Source organism: Antechinus flavipes, chromosome 6 (assembly GCF_016432865.1).
Source record: "Antechinus flavipes isolate AdamAnt ecotype Samford, QLD, Australia chromosome 6, AdamAnt_v2, whole genome shotgun sequence".
NCBI classification, from domain to species: Eukaryota; Metazoa; Chordata; class Mammalia; order Dasyuromorphia; family Dasyuridae; genus Antechinus; species Antechinus flavipes.
In genome coordinates this window covers 171,158,741-171,176,509 of record NC_067403.1, presented here as the reverse complement: position 1 = coordinate 171,176,509, position 17,769 = coordinate 171,158,741, and the positions used below count along the sequence as shown (strand labels likewise).

The 17,769-nt window shown below is 35.5% G+C and overlaps 1 protein-coding gene across 4 annotated transcripts in view; it reads right to left on the bottom strand.

Annotated features, from left to right (window-relative positions):
- The window catches only part of LOC127539883 (sulfotransferase 1B1-like), a 40,314-nt gene extending 23,006 nt beyond the window's left edge, over positions 1-17,308 (bottom strand). For 3 of the 4 annotated variants that reach the window (XR_007948042.1, XM_051964302.1, XM_051964301.1), the window contains exons 1-3: positions 9,607-9,834; positions 6,961-7,089; positions 636-733 (exon numbers count right to left, since the gene is read on the bottom strand). Coding sequence is in view for 3 of the 4 variants with exons in the window: in XM_051964302.1 (XP_051820262.1) it covers positions 636-733; positions 6,961-7,089; positions 9,607-9,754 (375 nt within the window). In the remaining variant the exon portion in view is untranslated. Of the gene's footprint in view, positions 1-635; positions 734-6,960; positions 7,090-9,606; positions 9,835-17,123 lie in introns of those variants that run through there. The other variant, XM_051964300.1, reaches the window with a different exon arrangement.
- Between the last annotated feature and the right edge of the window lie 461 nt (positions 17,309-17,769).

Genomic DNA, 17,769 nt, shown 5'->3' with positions numbered 1-17,769 from the left:
AACAAGCCACTCCAGTATCTTTGGCAAGAAGACTCCAAGTATAATCATAAAAAGTTGGCTGCAATAACAACAAATATTTTCATCAGATCAACTCTGGAAGACTTACGCCTCCCATTCAGTTTCCAGAATAGGACAAAATACATTGAGAATATATGAGGTTCCTGAAGTATTGCCTTATTGTGAAATAAATGTACATTTGCTTTAAATCCTTAAATTAAAATCCTTTCTCCATGGAGTTGAGACAATAATTTCTTGTGGAGACTAATTGATAATACTTCAGATTTACAAAAGAAATTATCTGGGCCTTAAGTCTAGCTCTACCATAATAATAAGAAAGCACTTAATAAGTATTAACTATGTTTCAAGACAGGTAGGTAGAATCACAGTAAATAGAGTGTTGGGTGAGGAATCAGGAAAGCTCTACTTCCTGAGTTCCTCAGTCACTTACTAGTTGCATGACTAAGGCAAGTCTTAACCCCATTTGCCTCAATTTCCTCATCTGTAAAATAAGTTATATCAAACTTTAGTATCTTTGCCAAGAATACTCCAAATGAGATCACAAAGATTCAGACCTGACTGAAAAATGTTTGAACAACAACAATTATGACCCAGCAGGTTAGAGAGCTGCAACAAACCTTGCAGTTGTTTTTCCAGAAATTCTTGGGAATGAGATCAGGTGGCAGATGGGTCTTGATAAGGCGGGGTGATGGCATCTTTTCTAATGCCTCTGTGCCTAGGAAAAGTCCATTTGATACATGGAGACATTAGATTTTGTCAAGAACATTTCCATAACAACAATTCTATAGGTAACTGTCTTCGTATTTTTTTTTTTTTTGAGTAGCTGTTGTTGAACTCTGAAACAGTTAAAAATTTCCTCCTTGGGCTCTTTTGGTATAATCTTAAGCAAACAGGGTAGGAGTGAATTATAGCTTGAGCAAACTAGAGGCCAATTTACTCTTTAGCATACAAATTTGTTCTTACACACTATTTTTATCAGCTAAGTGGTGCATTGGGTAGAGGGATGGTCCTGGAGTCAGGAAGACTTCTTTTTTTGAATTCAAATCTGGCCTTAGATACTTTCTAGCTGTGTGACTCTGGGCAAGTCACCTAATCATATGTGCCTTAGTTTCCTCATCTGTAAAATGATCTGGAGAGGGAAATGGCAAACCACTTCAGTATCTTTGGCAAGAAAACTCCAAGTGGATCATGAAAAGTTGGATGCAACTCAATAACAACAAATATTTTCATCAGATCAACTTTGGGCCAGTTTTATCCATCTAGGACACTTTAGATTTTATCTAAGCTACTATCTTTTTTTTTTTTTAAACATTCAAAACACCAAAGCTCAGAATGGTTTTAGCCATTTTAAGTTTTCCATTAATTCTAGCAGCTTCATGGCTTGTCCTTCATGATTTGTCTTGACTACAATAATATCCATCTAGATAAATGATACTCAAAGACCTATATACCAGTGAATTGTGGAGACTGGATGATTATACTCAACATTTGTCTCCATTGGGATTTTCATTTTGGACTCTGTGTGGGAGATGATACAGAATAACTTGAATGGAAGAAAGAGTCATGAAGAAGACTTAGAGGGTTTTACAGTTGGGAAGAAGATTGAAGTTGGGGAAGCAAAATAGGGGAAGTTGAAGGAAAAGGATCTGAGTTCAAGGAAAATCATGAACCAAGGAGAAAGACTTGGACTTAAGGTGAAGGAGAAGGAAGAAGAGGAGGAGAAGGAAGTTGGTAGGGCAAAGTTAAAAGATAAAGTAGGAGGAGAGAATCTGGTGGGCCTAGGTAAGAGGTTATCTTACAGGGAAAGGCATTTGGGTGTGTATTATCAAAATAAAAAGGTGAGAAGGAAAGAATTACCTAACAGCTGCAGAACAAGCAGGTTGATCTTTTTGCTTCCACTATATGCCTTTGAGGTCAAATTGACCTCTGTCATTGATATCTCTTGCTTCTGGTTCTACCCTCTTTGGCCAAACAGAACAGGTCCAAATCTCTCTCTCACATGGTAACTCTTCAGATGCCTGATGACAGCTGTCATCCTGTCTCTGCCATTTATGAGATGGGCAACTATGGGCAAATGACTTCAACTGCTCTGAGTTTCATTTTCCACAACTATAAAATAAAGCAAGGACATGGGTTCAAATCCCAAATCTATCACTCATTAATTTTCTAGGACATTACTCCCACTCCAGTTCTCCATTGCTACTCAATCAGAGGACTGAAGGTCTTTCTTTTCTTTTTAAAATTTTAGTTTAATAGTATGTTATTTTTTTCAGTTACATATATAGTTTTCAGTATCTTGATAACCAAGATTGTTTGGTATAGCAAACAATCTGATTTAGGTTATACACGTACAATCATTTTTAGCATATTTGTGAATCATGTTGGGAAAGAAAAATCAGAATAAAAGGGAAAAACCACAAGAAAGAAATAAAACAAAACAAAACACAGGTGAAAATAGTATACTTCAATTTGCATTCAATTTCCATAATTTTTTGTTTGGATGTGGATGGATTTTCCCTTCCAAGTCTATTGGATCACCACTTTGCTGAGAAGAGCTAAGTCTATCCTAGTTGATCACCACATAATCTTGCTGTTATTGTGTACAATATTTTTGTACAATTGTACAATATTTTTCTAGTTCTGCTCACTGGAACTGAAGGTCTTTAAGAAGAAGCTGAATGACCACTTGGGAATACTATAAAGGGGATTTTTATACATGTTCAGTTTGGATTAGATGCTGCTGAGCTCCTGGGGGAACCTCTATACTATGACAGAGAACTTTTGCATAGAAAGATGATAGGGATTTTTAAAAGGGAATCAAAGATTATGAGATTACTAAAGCACAGTTGATAGAGAGACAACCTCAGAGTCAGTCTTGCCTCTGAAACATAGAGTGACCCTTGAAATCCCAGTGTCACAAGTAGCTTTCTAAGAATTTAAGAATTGGCAGGGATCTGGATTTGTGAGAAAAATAACCTCACCTGGGATTCTCTATGCCAAGTAAAACGTTAATCTGATCTAATAGACAAAGAAATGACAACAAAAAATTAAGATAGTAGCAAGAAACTTGGATTTGGAAATGAGGCTGAGAGGAATAATTGGCTGGATATTTAATGCCTGAAGTAGGGAGTTATATCTGTCTGTAGCTTACCATATATGTTCATTTAAAAATGATTGTCAGATAAGCTCATATAAAAGCAATTAACTTGACAAATATTGTAAAAAAGTTTTGGATATTTCTCCCATTCCATTTTTTTGATAATGGCTAGATTTCTACCAGAATGCTAGTTTGATGCACATTACATAAATAATGTAATACCAAATTTCCTTTTATATGTATAGATTTATGGATATTTCAGAATAAGATTTCCTCTTTTGTAGGCTGTGACTGTGTAAGCATCTGGAGTTGGAATGTTGTTTGCCATAACAGTGAGCATGGCTTACTTTTATTACACTTGAAAATATACTCAGTACTATAAAAATGACAACCATGTGCAATAAATATGAGTCAAGTCTGTTAAATAACAAGTTCTGCATTATTAAGTAGACTAGGCTCTGAAACATAAAAATTATTTTGAAGCAATTTTTTGCTCTTTGCTCAAAGGAAGGGTGGAATAAGGCTGCCACAATTTACTTCAGTTCAGCAGCTCAGTTTCTAGATGCAAACTTCCTCCAAGCTATTTGGACAAAAAAAAAATGCTAGAATGGATTGAAACTTGACCATTTCAGTATATCGCTATGGAAACTTGATTACAAATTGCTAGGTGGCCCAATGGATAGAGTGTTATACTTAAAAGAGTCAGGAAGAACTGAGTTTTCAAATCCTTCCTTAGACACTGTCCATGTGACCTTAGACAAATCATTACATGTTTATTTGCCCCAGTTTCTTTATAGCCATCTAGAGCAGGTGTTGTAAATTTTATTTTTTATTTTTTACTAATAAATTTGTTTATTTTTAATGCACATTGTTTTATGAATCATGTTGGGAGAGAAAAAATAGAACAAAAGAGAAAAACCATGGAAGAGATTAAAAAAAAAACAAAAAAGAAGGGAACATTACATGTGTTGATTTATATTCAGTCTCTTTTGTGCTTTTTCTGGATATAGCTGGTATTTTCAAAATCTATTAGGATTGGTTTGGACAGTCTATTGGGATTGCTTTAGAAGGTGCTGTAAATTAAACCTTTGTGACACATATTTCTTACACGTGTCTCACTATTATTGCAGTCCAAGTTTAAGCTTATTCCCTACTCCTCCCCTCATCCTCCTGCCCTGAATGCTGTGAATATTTGTGGGAAGGAGTGAACCAGGTTTTTAGGAGAATGTTTTGTATTAACTGTCTTTACCATGTTATCTGAGTAAATACCTTTGGTAAAAAACTAATTAAGACTATTGTATGACTGTCAGTGGGGGCTATTGCTTTGGGTACTCAGGACTGACAGTAAGAGAAGCCCTGTCTCTGAGAGTTATCTCTAAAACCTTGTCTGAGAGTAGAAGTAGCTGTCCCCTGGGAACCCAATCTGCCAGTTTCAACACAATTTGTGGAATGCTGCTATTTCTCCTCCTCCTCCTCTTTTTTCTCTTTTCCCTCTGTTTTCTCTTCCTCCTCTTCTTCTTCTTCCTCATCCTTTTTCTTCTTCTTCCTCCGTCCATCCTTCCTCTCCCTTCTCCTGCTTCCTCATCTCTCTCCACTTAGGGCACCATATCTTTACCTGTGAGTCCTCTGTTCATAGGAATATAATTTTTGGTTTCTTATATTTTGGTAGATATTTTGGGGTTTGGGGATTAGCTTTTAAAAATATTTATGTATTTATCCATCATTCAATCAATCAATCAATTATTTTTTTTTTAAAGCTGGGACAACTTACTTATAATCTGCAGTTTTCATTTATGATTTCCTGAAATATAGTTCTGAGAAAAACAGGCTTTTAAAAGGCTCAGTGTGTTTCAAAGAGAGCTACTTGACTATATCTTTAAACCCAAATCACTCAGCTTTCACTGAATAACTCCCAGACCAAACCTCTATGGCTCATAATTTAGATCTTTTTTTTTTCACATCAATTAAAATTATCAGCATGATATTACACATCATTTGCATAGATTTCTATTATCTATGTATTATGACACAAACACTCTACATACATCAAATATAGTGGAAGGGCTGGTTACAAGGAGGCACTCAGGGCCTCCCTTGTGCTGCAACCTTTGATCAAGCATAGTATCCAATCGACAAAGATGAATAAATGAAAAACTATATTTTCAAATTGACTCAGATAACATGATAAAGACAGTTATTATAAAACATTCTCCTAAAAACCTGGAGAGGGGGAAAGATTCCTGTGTGCAAAGGATTCCAAACACCATTATTAGACAAGAGGGAAGATGTCCAAGTTATAAAAAAAACACCAGAAGAATGCAAAGCTACTGAAGTGAGCGAGGAAAAAAGCTTTTCCCCTTCAGAGTTCCCAAATACAAAGAAATACTTGGCATGAAATGTCAGTGGGAGCTATCACTATATAAAATTTGTATTTTCATTGGTCTTGCTGCTGCTGCTGCCTTTGCTCCCCACCTACCCCCAGCTCTGCCCAGAGTGCCTAAGGAATCACTGAAAGTCAGGAAATATCAGTTTTATAGAAAACTGCTGTTACCTGGCCAGGTACAATACTTTTTTGAATTTTATTAGTTGGTTTGGGATGTGACTAAAGTACAATCTGTATATTCTTCTCTTGAAGACAACATTTATTTTAGAATTGTGTAGATAATTGCCTTCGAAAATGCCTAATAAGTTGGACTAGTCAAAATGTATCACAATTAACCATTGTGAAGTAAGTGCAAGATATTTTCATCAAGTGCTAGACTCATGCATCTTTAAGACGTGCAAATAGTAATTGTTCTCTGTTTTGGCCAGAATCTTTGAGGTCCTTCTCAGATAGATGTGTTTGTGATAGCAAATTAGGTAATTTTTTGTCTCAATTCTTATTTTGCCCTTAGTCACTGAATGGGTATTGCCTTAGACAAACTGAGACCTGAGAAAGACCTTAATTTCAAAAGACCAAGGTCAACCACTGCATCCCAGGTCATCAGTAGTCGTCATGACTTTTGTCTTGCTAGACTTTGATGTCACTGGGTGACTTTGTGCAACTCTGCCTTAATTAAATCCAATTTATGTGCAAATCAAAATCACCCTCATGTCATTGATTCTGTTTGAGAACAAGGACAAACAACAACCTCATCTATCAATATGGGAATAATAACATTTTTATTATGGAGTTATGAAGATCAAGATAACATATGAGAAGTGCTTTGTAAATATTAAAGCATCATATAAATACTAGTTATAATTATTTCATTTGTAGGAAGATCTTAGGACTCTATTTACTACTAGGTAGTGCAGGGAATAGAGTGCCTTACTTGGAGTGAGAAGACCTGAATTTATATCTAGCTTTAGATACTTAGTATTTGTGATATCCTGAACAAATCATGTTTTTGGTTATCTCAGTTTCCTTATTTATAAAATGGGTATCACAATAGCATCTATATCCATTGGGTTATAAAGACCAAATAATATTATATTTGTCAAATGTTTAGCATAGGGGCAGCTAGGTGAAGCAGTGAATAGAGTACCAGCCCTGAAGTCAGGAAGACCCGAGTTCAAATCTGGTCTCAGACACTTAACACTTCCTAGCTGTGTGACCCTGGGCAAGTCCCTTAACCCCAATTGCTCAGCAAAAAATAAAAAACAAATGTTTAGCCCAATATTTGGCACATAGTAAGAACTAAATAAATGTTAGCTATCATCTTCATTATTAATGTCATCATCATCATTCATATCTGGGTTGAGGAAGAATTACAAATACTGTTCTGTCTACATTAATTCATTATGACATGCTTCAGGAAGACAGAGCAATAAAAATAATCAAACAAACAAAACAAGGAAGATACCTGTAACCCTCAGTCCTGGGACAAACATTTCCAACATTGGAACTTTTTCGGTAATGGCATTTCGACTACATTTTTCTATGTCACCATCATTTTGAATCATATCCACAATTTCACTAATCCAAGTGGTACCTGAAAATAGAAGGTCAAGAATATAAAATCTATCAAATGAACCTACCTAAGCAATTAAGCAAACTATTGATACTGGTGGATCAGAGCTGAGAGTCTATTCAAAACTGCACACCTAGCTAAGGAAGGTAGAACAATAAAGCTTCTTATCTGTTGCTCCTTGTTTGTCATCTGTCGAAAAACCCATCCTGTCTGATTGACAATACCTTGATAAAAGACATCCTGTCTCCTTACCTGGATGAAAAGGGATTTGGTCTCCTTATCTGGCTCTTTTTTATCTTGCTTGTAGACTGTTAGACTGCTAGATAAGCCCCCCAAATTTCAGTATGTATAGCCCCTTTGAACTAGTTTTAATTCACTAGACTTCCTTTAGAGGCTATTCTATTAGCTCTGATGTAAATAAACTCTTTTGTGACTTTAAGAGAATCTCTTTGAATTATTTCAAACAATGAACGATAACTCACACACTTCGATACTCTCAATTTCATAATTATTCCATTTGAACTTTTGTTGCACCAAGTTACAGCTACCTCCACCATACCAATTTAGTATTTCATCAAGAATTCCCAGGTTCACTGTACTGTCCCATCAAGTTCTCTGTAATCAGTCAAATTACAAAAGCATTTGCATTGTTGGGATTGGGAGACTCAGAGACAAAACCAAAACTCTTTCTTGCTTTTGAGCTGATGCTTGAAAGAAGCCAGTAATTAAAAAGCAGAGAGGAAGAACAGCCAAAGACCCAGAGGAGGAAGATGAATGCTGTGTTTAAGAAGCAGCAATCAGGCCAGTGTTGACTGGACCATAGATTACATGGAAAAGAACAAAAAAGTATAAGAGACTAGAAGGTAGAAGAGGTGTCAAGTTATGAAGGGTTTTAAATGCCAGACAGAAGAGTTTATATTTGTATCTGGAAGCAAGCAATAGGGAGCCACTGGAGATACTTGAGGGCAGGTTGGTAAAATTAGGAAGACATCTTCCTGAGCTCAAATCTGGCCTCAGATTTGAATTAACCAGGCAAATCATTTAACTTTATTTGTCTCAGTTCCTTCATTTCTAAAATGAATAGGAGAAGGAAATGGCAAACCACTCCACTATCCTTGCTAAGAAAACCCCAATGGGGTAGCAAAGTTGAATATGAATGAAATAACTGAACAGAAACAAAGGAGGTACTTGAGCAAGAAGGATCATATGGGCTACACTTTAGGAAAACCACTTTTGCTGCTGAGTATAGGATGGAGTAGAGTAAGGAGATGTGTGAGGGAGAAATTATTGAGGACTTGATGAGTATGACTATGTGAGTGAAGAGAGAGAGATGGGAAAAAGTAGAAATGACAAGATTTGCAATGAGTTGCATACATGAAGTGACTAGGATAATTATAATGCAGTTATATTATTATAATAAAACTGATATAAGAATCCTAGAAACTTGGAAAGAACCATGTAAGATAATGCAAATAAAACCAAAAACCCCACAGAGAAACAGTATGAGAGGAATGGCATCCATACTACTAACTACAATCAGATAAAGGAAAGTAAGTGAGAATTAACAACCAGAAACTGATGGGGATTTAAAGAAATGTAGTGATTAAAAAAGTGATAATTATTCTTAAAACATGGAAATTAATTCAAAGAGAGTCTCAAAGCCACTTTAGTTATTTGTCTTAATGTTCAGTGATGCTTTGGATAAAATAACTAAAAAAAATCCAGCCCAGGAAGAGGTAGAAGATTGTGCCAAACCACGCCTTATTGAATAATCTGACTCATACTGGACACCTGTTATCATTACTATACCCATGAACTCGTGGCCTAGATCTGGCCAGCAAAATCCTCCAAAGACTTTCTTTTTAAAAGTCTGGTATCCTCTAATGATTAAACTTAAAGTAGATATTTCATTGTTCATTTAAAAGATGGACCTTATATTTTATGTTAAAAATGAAATTCAAATGGTAAACACAAGGTATTCATTTTACAAAATTTTAGAGAACAAGGCATGGAACCAGGAAGACTTATTTTCCTGAGTTCAATTCTGACCTCAGACATTTATTAGCTGTCACTAAGGCAAGTCACTTAACCCTATTTGCCTCAATTTCTCATTTGTAAAAATGAACTAGAAAAGGAAATGGCAAACTTCCCAATATCTTTGCAAGAACACCCTAAAATGGGGTCACAAAGAATTGGGCATAACTGTAGCAAATGTAAATAACAACAGAACAATAAATAACACAAATAAACTAATAACACAAATAAATAAATAAACTAAATGTGTGAATAGTTCAAAAGCCCTTCACTAGTATTTAACTATACTAGATTTTTAGCCCTAGCCACAAGCTTGCAGGGAAAGGTGTTAGAAGTCTATAAAACATTTTTTTTCCCCTTTCTTGCTAAAATATTATCTCTGCCTGGAACCATGAACTGTGGGGGAAGGCAGGTCATGTTATCTTAGGAAGTCAAGGACTTGATAAAACTGGGGAATTTCTACAAGATCTTTAGGGCAGAGTTTCCAAAGGTCACCAGACTCACCAGATTTGGGGTATGTGGCGATCACAATGTCATCTGGCCTCCATTGGAACTTCTCTATTCTCTCCCAGTTATGTGAAAAGGCACAAACTATGGGGTATCCATGGATTGTCTTTGGCTCCTTCCTAATGAAATCTGCCAGGGTGAGCATTCTAGGAGGACGTGGTAGGTGCAGAGAGATGAACAGAATAAAAATCAGAATTACTGGTAGGCAACTGGCACAGAAACATGTATTTAAAAATAACTATATACACACTAACAGAATACAAAGGGCAAGTGGAAATAGAGGCAGGTTGTAAACAGGAGCGGCGGCCATGTGACAAATTGAACAAAGGTCTCTGGAAGAGGAAAGATTAGAATAAAATCAAACAAATGTTTCCTTTGAAATTCTTACTGAAACTTCAGAGTATTAGCAAAAATCCAGCAGGGAGAAGGACATCTTTAGGGATTAGAGATATCCTTAAGTGAGTTCCCTAGCCACAACCAGTTTTTAGAGGTCTTTTAAAAATATTTTAGAAAAAGACTTTACATAGGGGCAACTAAGTGGTGTTAAACTGCCGAGTGTTGGACCTGTAGACAGGAAGACTTGAGTTCAAATCCACTCTCTGACACTTACTAGCTGTGTGACCCTGGGCAAGTCACTTTTCCTTACCTATAAAATGAGCTGGAGAAGGAGATGGCAAATTCTTCTGGTGTCTTTGGCAAGAAAATTTAAGAAAATCACAAAAACTTGAACATGACTGAAATGACTGAACAATAACTTGTCATTGAAATAACACTTTTAAACTAAATACTACTTTAATTTCAGACTGTTTATTTTCATTCTGATATCTTATTTGTATTAGTTTGTCTGTGTGTGTGTATGTGTGTGTGTATATATATATATACACACACACATACACACACACATGTATATAATTATATATAATATAATATAATATATATATAAATATAATATATAATTCTATTCCCAATAGTACAGTGCCTGGCACAGCATAGATACTTAATAAATGTTTGTTAATTGACTAATCTGTTTGGATTAGGAGTTTTATACTTGGCCCTTCCCCTTTCCAACTCAATATTTTGCCAAGTACTTAGTGGACAGAAATAGATAAGCATAAAGAAAATGCCACATAAGGAGATTCTAAAGTGAGTTTTATTGTAAAGTGAATAATCCCTGCCTCTCTTGGCTATTTTACAAATTCAGCTAGGATTTCTTAAAGTGACACAATCCAGGAACATATTCAGCATGAGTAGGGAAAACATATTACTTTGACTCCATCTTGTTTAATATGCTCATTTTTTGGAAAAACCACTTTGAAATGTATTATCCTTCACATAAAATAACATAATTCATCTTACTTTCAGTAAGACAAATATTTTGAGTTATTTTCCAGGAGTGGTGAACAATTAATCTTTGCTAACATTTATTATCATTATTATTAACCAAACCTGTTTCCATTAGTCTAGGAAATGGCTGATGCTCTAGTTGATAGAGTTTGAATTTGGAGTTAGGAATATATGAGTTTGACTCTTGCTTGATACACTTACAAGGTATGTGACCATTAGCAAGGTGTTAAACCTTTCTGGTCCTCAGTTTTCTCTGTAAAATAGGGATAATGATAATAGCTAGCTATCAGAATTCGTGAGAATTACATGAGTTAAGTTAAATGAGGATTAAATGTAAAATGCAGTATATAAGCTAGCTAGCTAGTATTTTTCAATGAAGAATGGCATCTGTGACTTTGGTCTTCGAGAATAACAGATATTATCACATTTTATTCCTCATTGTGGATAAATCATATATCAACAAGTATATATTTGACTTGCTGGGGAAACTGCAGTCTATTGTTACCAAGTCATTTTTATTTTAGGGCAAAGTGAATGGCTCTACACAAGACTCCAAACACAGTGGCTATATTAGCATCATGGTCTAATCCACTAAGCTAATTTATTTAGCAGTCTCAAGTGTTTGGATGTGACTTAGCATAAACCATACCCAGAGAAAAGGATATGAAATATAATCTCAAATAAACCAAATAAATGAAAGCAAGGTCATGAAAATGCCTAATAGTTCCTTGAGGAACAATTATATGTGGATCACTGGCACCTGGTTGGGTTGGGTTGATTTCATTTATTTGTAAGTGTTTGAGTATTTTTCTTAGAAAATCCCTTTCAAGTGGATGCCCATACCTATTACTTTAACTAAATGGACCAGTGTAGGTTCTTTCCTTGGGACATTTTGGTGTAAGAAATTTGGCACTCAAAATATTTGTGGCAGCCCTGTTTGTAGTGGCTAGAAGCTGGAAAATGAATGGATGCCTACCAATTGGAGAATGATTTGAGTAAATTGTGGTATATGAACATTATGGAATATTATTGTTCTGTAAGAAATGACCAGCAGGATGAATACAGAGAGGACTGGCAACACTTACATGAACTGATGCTAAGTGAAATGAGCAGAACCAGGAGATCATTATATACCTCAACAATGATCCTGTATGAAGATGTATTCGGATGGAAGTGGATTTCTTTGACAAAGAGAAGATCTAACTCAGTTTCAATTTATCAATGATGGACAGAAGCAGCTATACTCAAAGAAAGAACACTGGGAAATGGATGTAAACTGTTTGCATTTTTGTTTTTCTTCCCGGGTTATTTTTACCTTTGGAATCCAATTCTCCCTGTGCAACAAGAGAACTGTTCGGTTCTGCACACATATATTGTATCTAGGATATACTGGAACCTATTTAACATGTAAAGGACTGCTTGTCATCTGGGGGAGGGGGTGAAGGGAGGGAGGGGAAAAATTGGAACAGAAGTGAGTGCAAGGGATAATGTAAAAAATTACACTGGCATGGGTTCTGTCAAGAAAAGTTATATAAAAAAAGAAATTTGGCACTTTCTTGACATGAGTTATATTCATATATTTGAAGATAGTTTATATTGAAGATATATTTGCATCTTTTTCAGACAAACATTCTAGTTCAAGGAACACAGAACCATAGATTTAGAGCTAAAAGGGACCCTGGATGTAAAATCCTTTTACTTTACATGTAGAATCCTCTTTACTTTCACTCATACTCATGGGTTAAGTGATCTAGGGAATGATTACAACTGGTTCAGGGTACTCTGTAGGTTTACCTTCCTAATACTAAAACTCATGAGTCCCAATAATAAGTTTATTTTCAATAACCATAAGGAAAAATCAGTTCAAAGTAAAAGCATTTGCTGAAATGGCATTGTAAGAATAATAAATACAAAACATTTTCCCCATAAACTTGGGACTTATCTTCATATCATCAGTGGAAAGAATGGACTTTAATAAGTGTACTAGGAGAAAGGAACCTCTAAATCCAAAATTCGATGACCTTTCTCAAGATCCAGGTTATTTCTTAAGAGGTGACTTTATTTGTCTGACAAGGATAACTTTCATCTTAGAGCTTCCTTAAGATCATCAGGGGTGGGGGCAACTAGATGGGGCAGTAGATGATACACTAGTTTTGGAATCAAAAGAACCCAAATTCAGATTTGGTTTTAAAGATTAATTAGCTGTATTATTGTAGACAAGTTACTTACTCCCATTTTATCAAAAAAGGCAACTAAAAATAAACCAAAAAAGAGGAGGATGGTTGACATTAAATTAGTTGATTTGGTGATAGAGTGCCATGTCTAGAGCTGGGAAAGAGCTGAGTTCAGATATGGCATCTGACACTAGCTGTATGACTCTGGTCACTTTGCACAACCTTTATTTTGGCTTACTTTCCTTATCTGTTAAAATGGGGATCATAATGGGACCTGCTTTCCAGGATTGTTGTTAAGATGAGAATGAGAAAATAATGAGAAAATGAGAAATATAATTATAGCACAGTACCTGGTACATAATGAACCCTATATAAATGCTAGTTATTATCATTATTATGAATTTTTATTCTATCTTTTATGATTACCTTCATTTATGATTATTATGAATTATCATGTATTTCTGAATATTTGGACCCCTACACTATACCACTCAGTATTAATTAATTTGATGGAATCATATCAAAGTTCTGTATAGAAAGCCTCAGAGCTGTAGCAGATTCTAAGTTTACTTAACTATAGGAAGTTAATTAAAGGCCTTCTACCCTTGTTTTTCCTTGTCATGGTGATTAAGCCCATTGTGGCAGAAATGATAGCTATATGAAAAGTCCCCTAAAATATTTTTGTACTTTCAGATTAATCCCTTGTCTAATAGGAGTAAGTGAGCATTTTATGACCATTTAGGTCACTGATTGTGATGGTTTGTACCATTTCCTCCTGCCCAAACTAAGGAGAAGCCTGTCCACCTAGTTTGGAGATATTTCTTATTTTATTCAACTTGTGAACCTGCTGACATAATATTTTGCTTATTTTTGCTTATGCGTCATATGTTGATCAGTGGAATTATTCTGTATTTAATATAGCTGTTCCAGAATGACTGAACAGCTAGCCCTGTAAAAATAGGGCCTGGGAAGGAGAAGACATCTCAGATTGTGAGGAAGATCTGAGGTCCACTTCAATAGAGAGGACTATGGAGCTTTTAATAAAGTGCCATTGATTCAGAAGTCTTCTTCAGTCTCTTTTATTGTAGATGGACTAATTGTGAATTCCACACCCTTCCACATTATGGGGGCATGGTGCCTTGGAGATATGAAAAATCCTGATAAAATTTTTTGGCCTTCATTTTTTACCAGAGAAGTTTGATTTTTTTCTTTTTCTTTTATGGGGCATTTACCCATATTATTGTAAAATTTGGGCTAAATATTTGGTCATAGGCTATATCATTTAATATTATACATATATTTTATGTATTTCTAAATTTCTAAATGTTTTCTGTATCATTTGCTGGCCTTCATATATTTCCTGCAGCTTCTTCAAGCTTCTCAAAAATTTCTCATTTAATTTCTTATGTTAATCCATGATATGTTGAAACTGAAATGGGTAAAATCATGATGTGGAAGAGATAACTGTATTATTCTATTCTTTATGGTTAACTCCCCTTAATTCTATTAGGTTGATTGAGTACCTTCTTCACAATTCCCAAAGGAATAAAGAGTATAAGTTTTTTTAATCCTTTCTTTTTCTTGGTCCTAAAAGTCTAACAGCAGGTTCTAAGATGAAAACAGGTTTTTTTTTTTCCCCCCCTTTCAGTTATTTGCCCTTCATAGTCTATTTCAGGGTGTGTACTATTGGAGATTTCAAGCCTTTTACAAGCTATAAATAAATGCAAACCACTCAAATCTTGAAAGGGGTAAAATATTAACCATTATCTAGATTAACTACCTAGCTTAACCTGCCAATTCATCAATTGAGTCTTTCACAAGATTGAGACGGACTGAGCCTGAATCAGACCCATCCCAGAGTAAGAGTGTTTTAAATTTACTTTGCAAAAGCAAAATCATCTCATTTCACACTGTTAATGATTTGGTGATGTAAGTATGAGTAAATGAGTAAATAAAAATGAGTAAAATAGTTTGCCCAGAGACACAGAATTAGGTCTAACACAGGTAGAGATGGTATTTGACCTCTGAGGGTCCTGATGCCCAAACCAGCCCTTTTTCCACTACAACAGAATGATTCTGAGAATTGCTGTTGCTAAATGGCTCTCCTTGTGGCCAGCCTCATGGAATCTCTCCAAATTTAGCTGGGCCAGACTTCCCATCTTCCTGTGGCTAGGGGCTGATTGCTGACTTTGATACTAATTCCAGGCCCAGAACTCTACCGCCTCTCTCTCTCTCTCTCTCTCACTCTGTCTCTCACTCACTCTATTTTTCTGTACACATACACATTCACACAAATGTCACACTTATAAATGCTTGTTTCCTTCCCTCTCCCTTTTATAGCATCGTTAAGACAACTTTACTGGAATTTTCTACTTTGACCCAGAGATATTGTTGAATAATTTTCTTGGCAGAGATATTAAAGTGGTTTGCTATTTCTTTCTCCAGCTCATTTTACTTGTGAGAAAATTAAGGCACACGGGATTAAGGGACTTGTCCAGGATCACATAGCTAGTAAGTATCTGAGTCCAGTTTTGAACTCAAGAAGATGAGTTTTCCTTATTATAAATCCTGTCACTTCTGTGCACTGTGCCATCTTACTGTCTTGACCCAGAGTAAAGAATGCTACACTGATAGTACTTCAGTGTAAAATAGGACTCTGCCATTTTTTGTTTATGTGACCTTGGGCAAGAAACTTAATCTGTATTTATCTCAATTTCCTAATCTGTAAAATAAGGGGATAGGACTAAACAGACTTTGGATTCCCCTCTAGTTCTAGACCTATGGAAATACTTTGACAGCTGAATGCCAGCTATTGTTTGACAAAGTTGCATTTATTTAAAAGTATTCTTTAATATGATTTTGTCCAATTTAAACTGACTTTCCTCAATTTGGGATCCTTTTCATTGAACTGTCATCCAGAAAAATATCACCGTGTACAGGCTATGATTTTTCAAGAACCCTTACACTCCTATATTGCAATGATTACGACTGTGCAAATATTTGCATTGGAGAGAATCCTCCTTGTTATGAGATCATTGAAACTTTCAACATCTAGACTGTGCTTTATTAAAGAGAACATATTTTCAAAAAACCTTTGTTGCTATGAAAACTTCTAGGAACCAGTGACCCTAACTTAGGTTCTTTAGAGAATTTAGTGTAGTATAAAATGTGATGTAACTTTTCATTATACAATGTTATTGATAGTATGTGCATATTCTCCTGGTTCTGCTCACTTCACTTTGCTTTATTCAGGAAGGTAAGATTTGAATTCAGATCCTTCTGACTGTAGGATTGGTGTTCTGTCCGTTGTACCACCTTGCTGCTCCAGAAATAGAATTCAGAGAATTTATAGGGGAACTTACATTTTCTGTAAATTATAGGGAAAACTTAGAAATATACTTGATATTAGAATGTTTTTATGAGTAGGAAATAATTGCTTGTCCTATAAATGTTATTATTGTAAATTGAATATCTTTTTATTTCCTCTTTTAGAGAGACCATAAATACAAACCACAATATGAACTTGGCAGAATTTTTCTTAGAAGCCTGAGGGTGGAGCTTTAACAAGCTGAAGAATTTAAGGGAAAAAAAAAGCCAAATGGTCCTCTTGTTAACAGAGCTAATTCCTCCAGAATTAAACCCAGTTTGAACTATGTTTGGATCCAGAGTAGATAGCCCCTTAGTGGAAAGTAATAGAAGGGAAAAATAGCTTGTTCTTTAATGCTAATTGCAAAGTGAGGAAACTGGAGCCAATGAAGTCTAATGTTTCAGCTCTAAACCTATAACTTGAGATTCCTGGAGATGCTTTGTGCCCATCAAAATAAGAGTCACAATTAGAGAGAACCTGAGAGATTTGAATCAATATAATAGTTCTGAATTCTAAAAGGGCTAATGTGAGTTCACTTGAGAAATACAAACACATTTCTAAAAAGAAAATCCATTTAACCATCTCTGGACACGGCAGGAAACATCAAGAAAATAGAAAAGTTGACAAACCTTAGTGATTTCCTTGCCCTCTTTCTCAGGCGATCATCAGTAAGGAGCAGCAATTAAAATCCAGGGTCAGTAGTTAGAGGAGGCATTACATAAGGGATTGTGTCCAATTGAGCAACCTCACTATGATAATTAGAAAAGAATAAACTTTGTGGAAATATTTAGTGTTAAAAAAAACCCTGAAGAGTTTGGATTTTAAGCAATGTGTGTTAGACAATGAGTGAGGCAGGCCCTGCTATTTTAACATCTGTCAGAGTAAAGAACAAATGAGAAGGAAATGCAGCTGGGAGGTGGCCAGTAGTGAGCAAAGGCACAGAATGTTCAGATTTGAGTCATGGGGGCTCAGACAACATTGGCAGAAAATAGCAGGGATTATTGACTGGACTGGCTATTGTATATGTAGGGAGAAAGGAATTGCTTTTTCCTGAAGGATTCCTTTTTTTTTTTTTTTTCTTTTTTGGAGGCAATTAAGAGTAAGTGATAGTGTCTAGAGCTTCATAGGAAAGAGTTCACTCTGAGCATGGTTATGTTGATTTTATGGGCCAGAAGTGAAATGAGTATAAAGAGATAACTATATGACTTTCCAGTGTCAAAAAGACAGAAGGCAAAGAATGGGGGGAGGTGCAGAAAAATTAACACTAGTGACGCT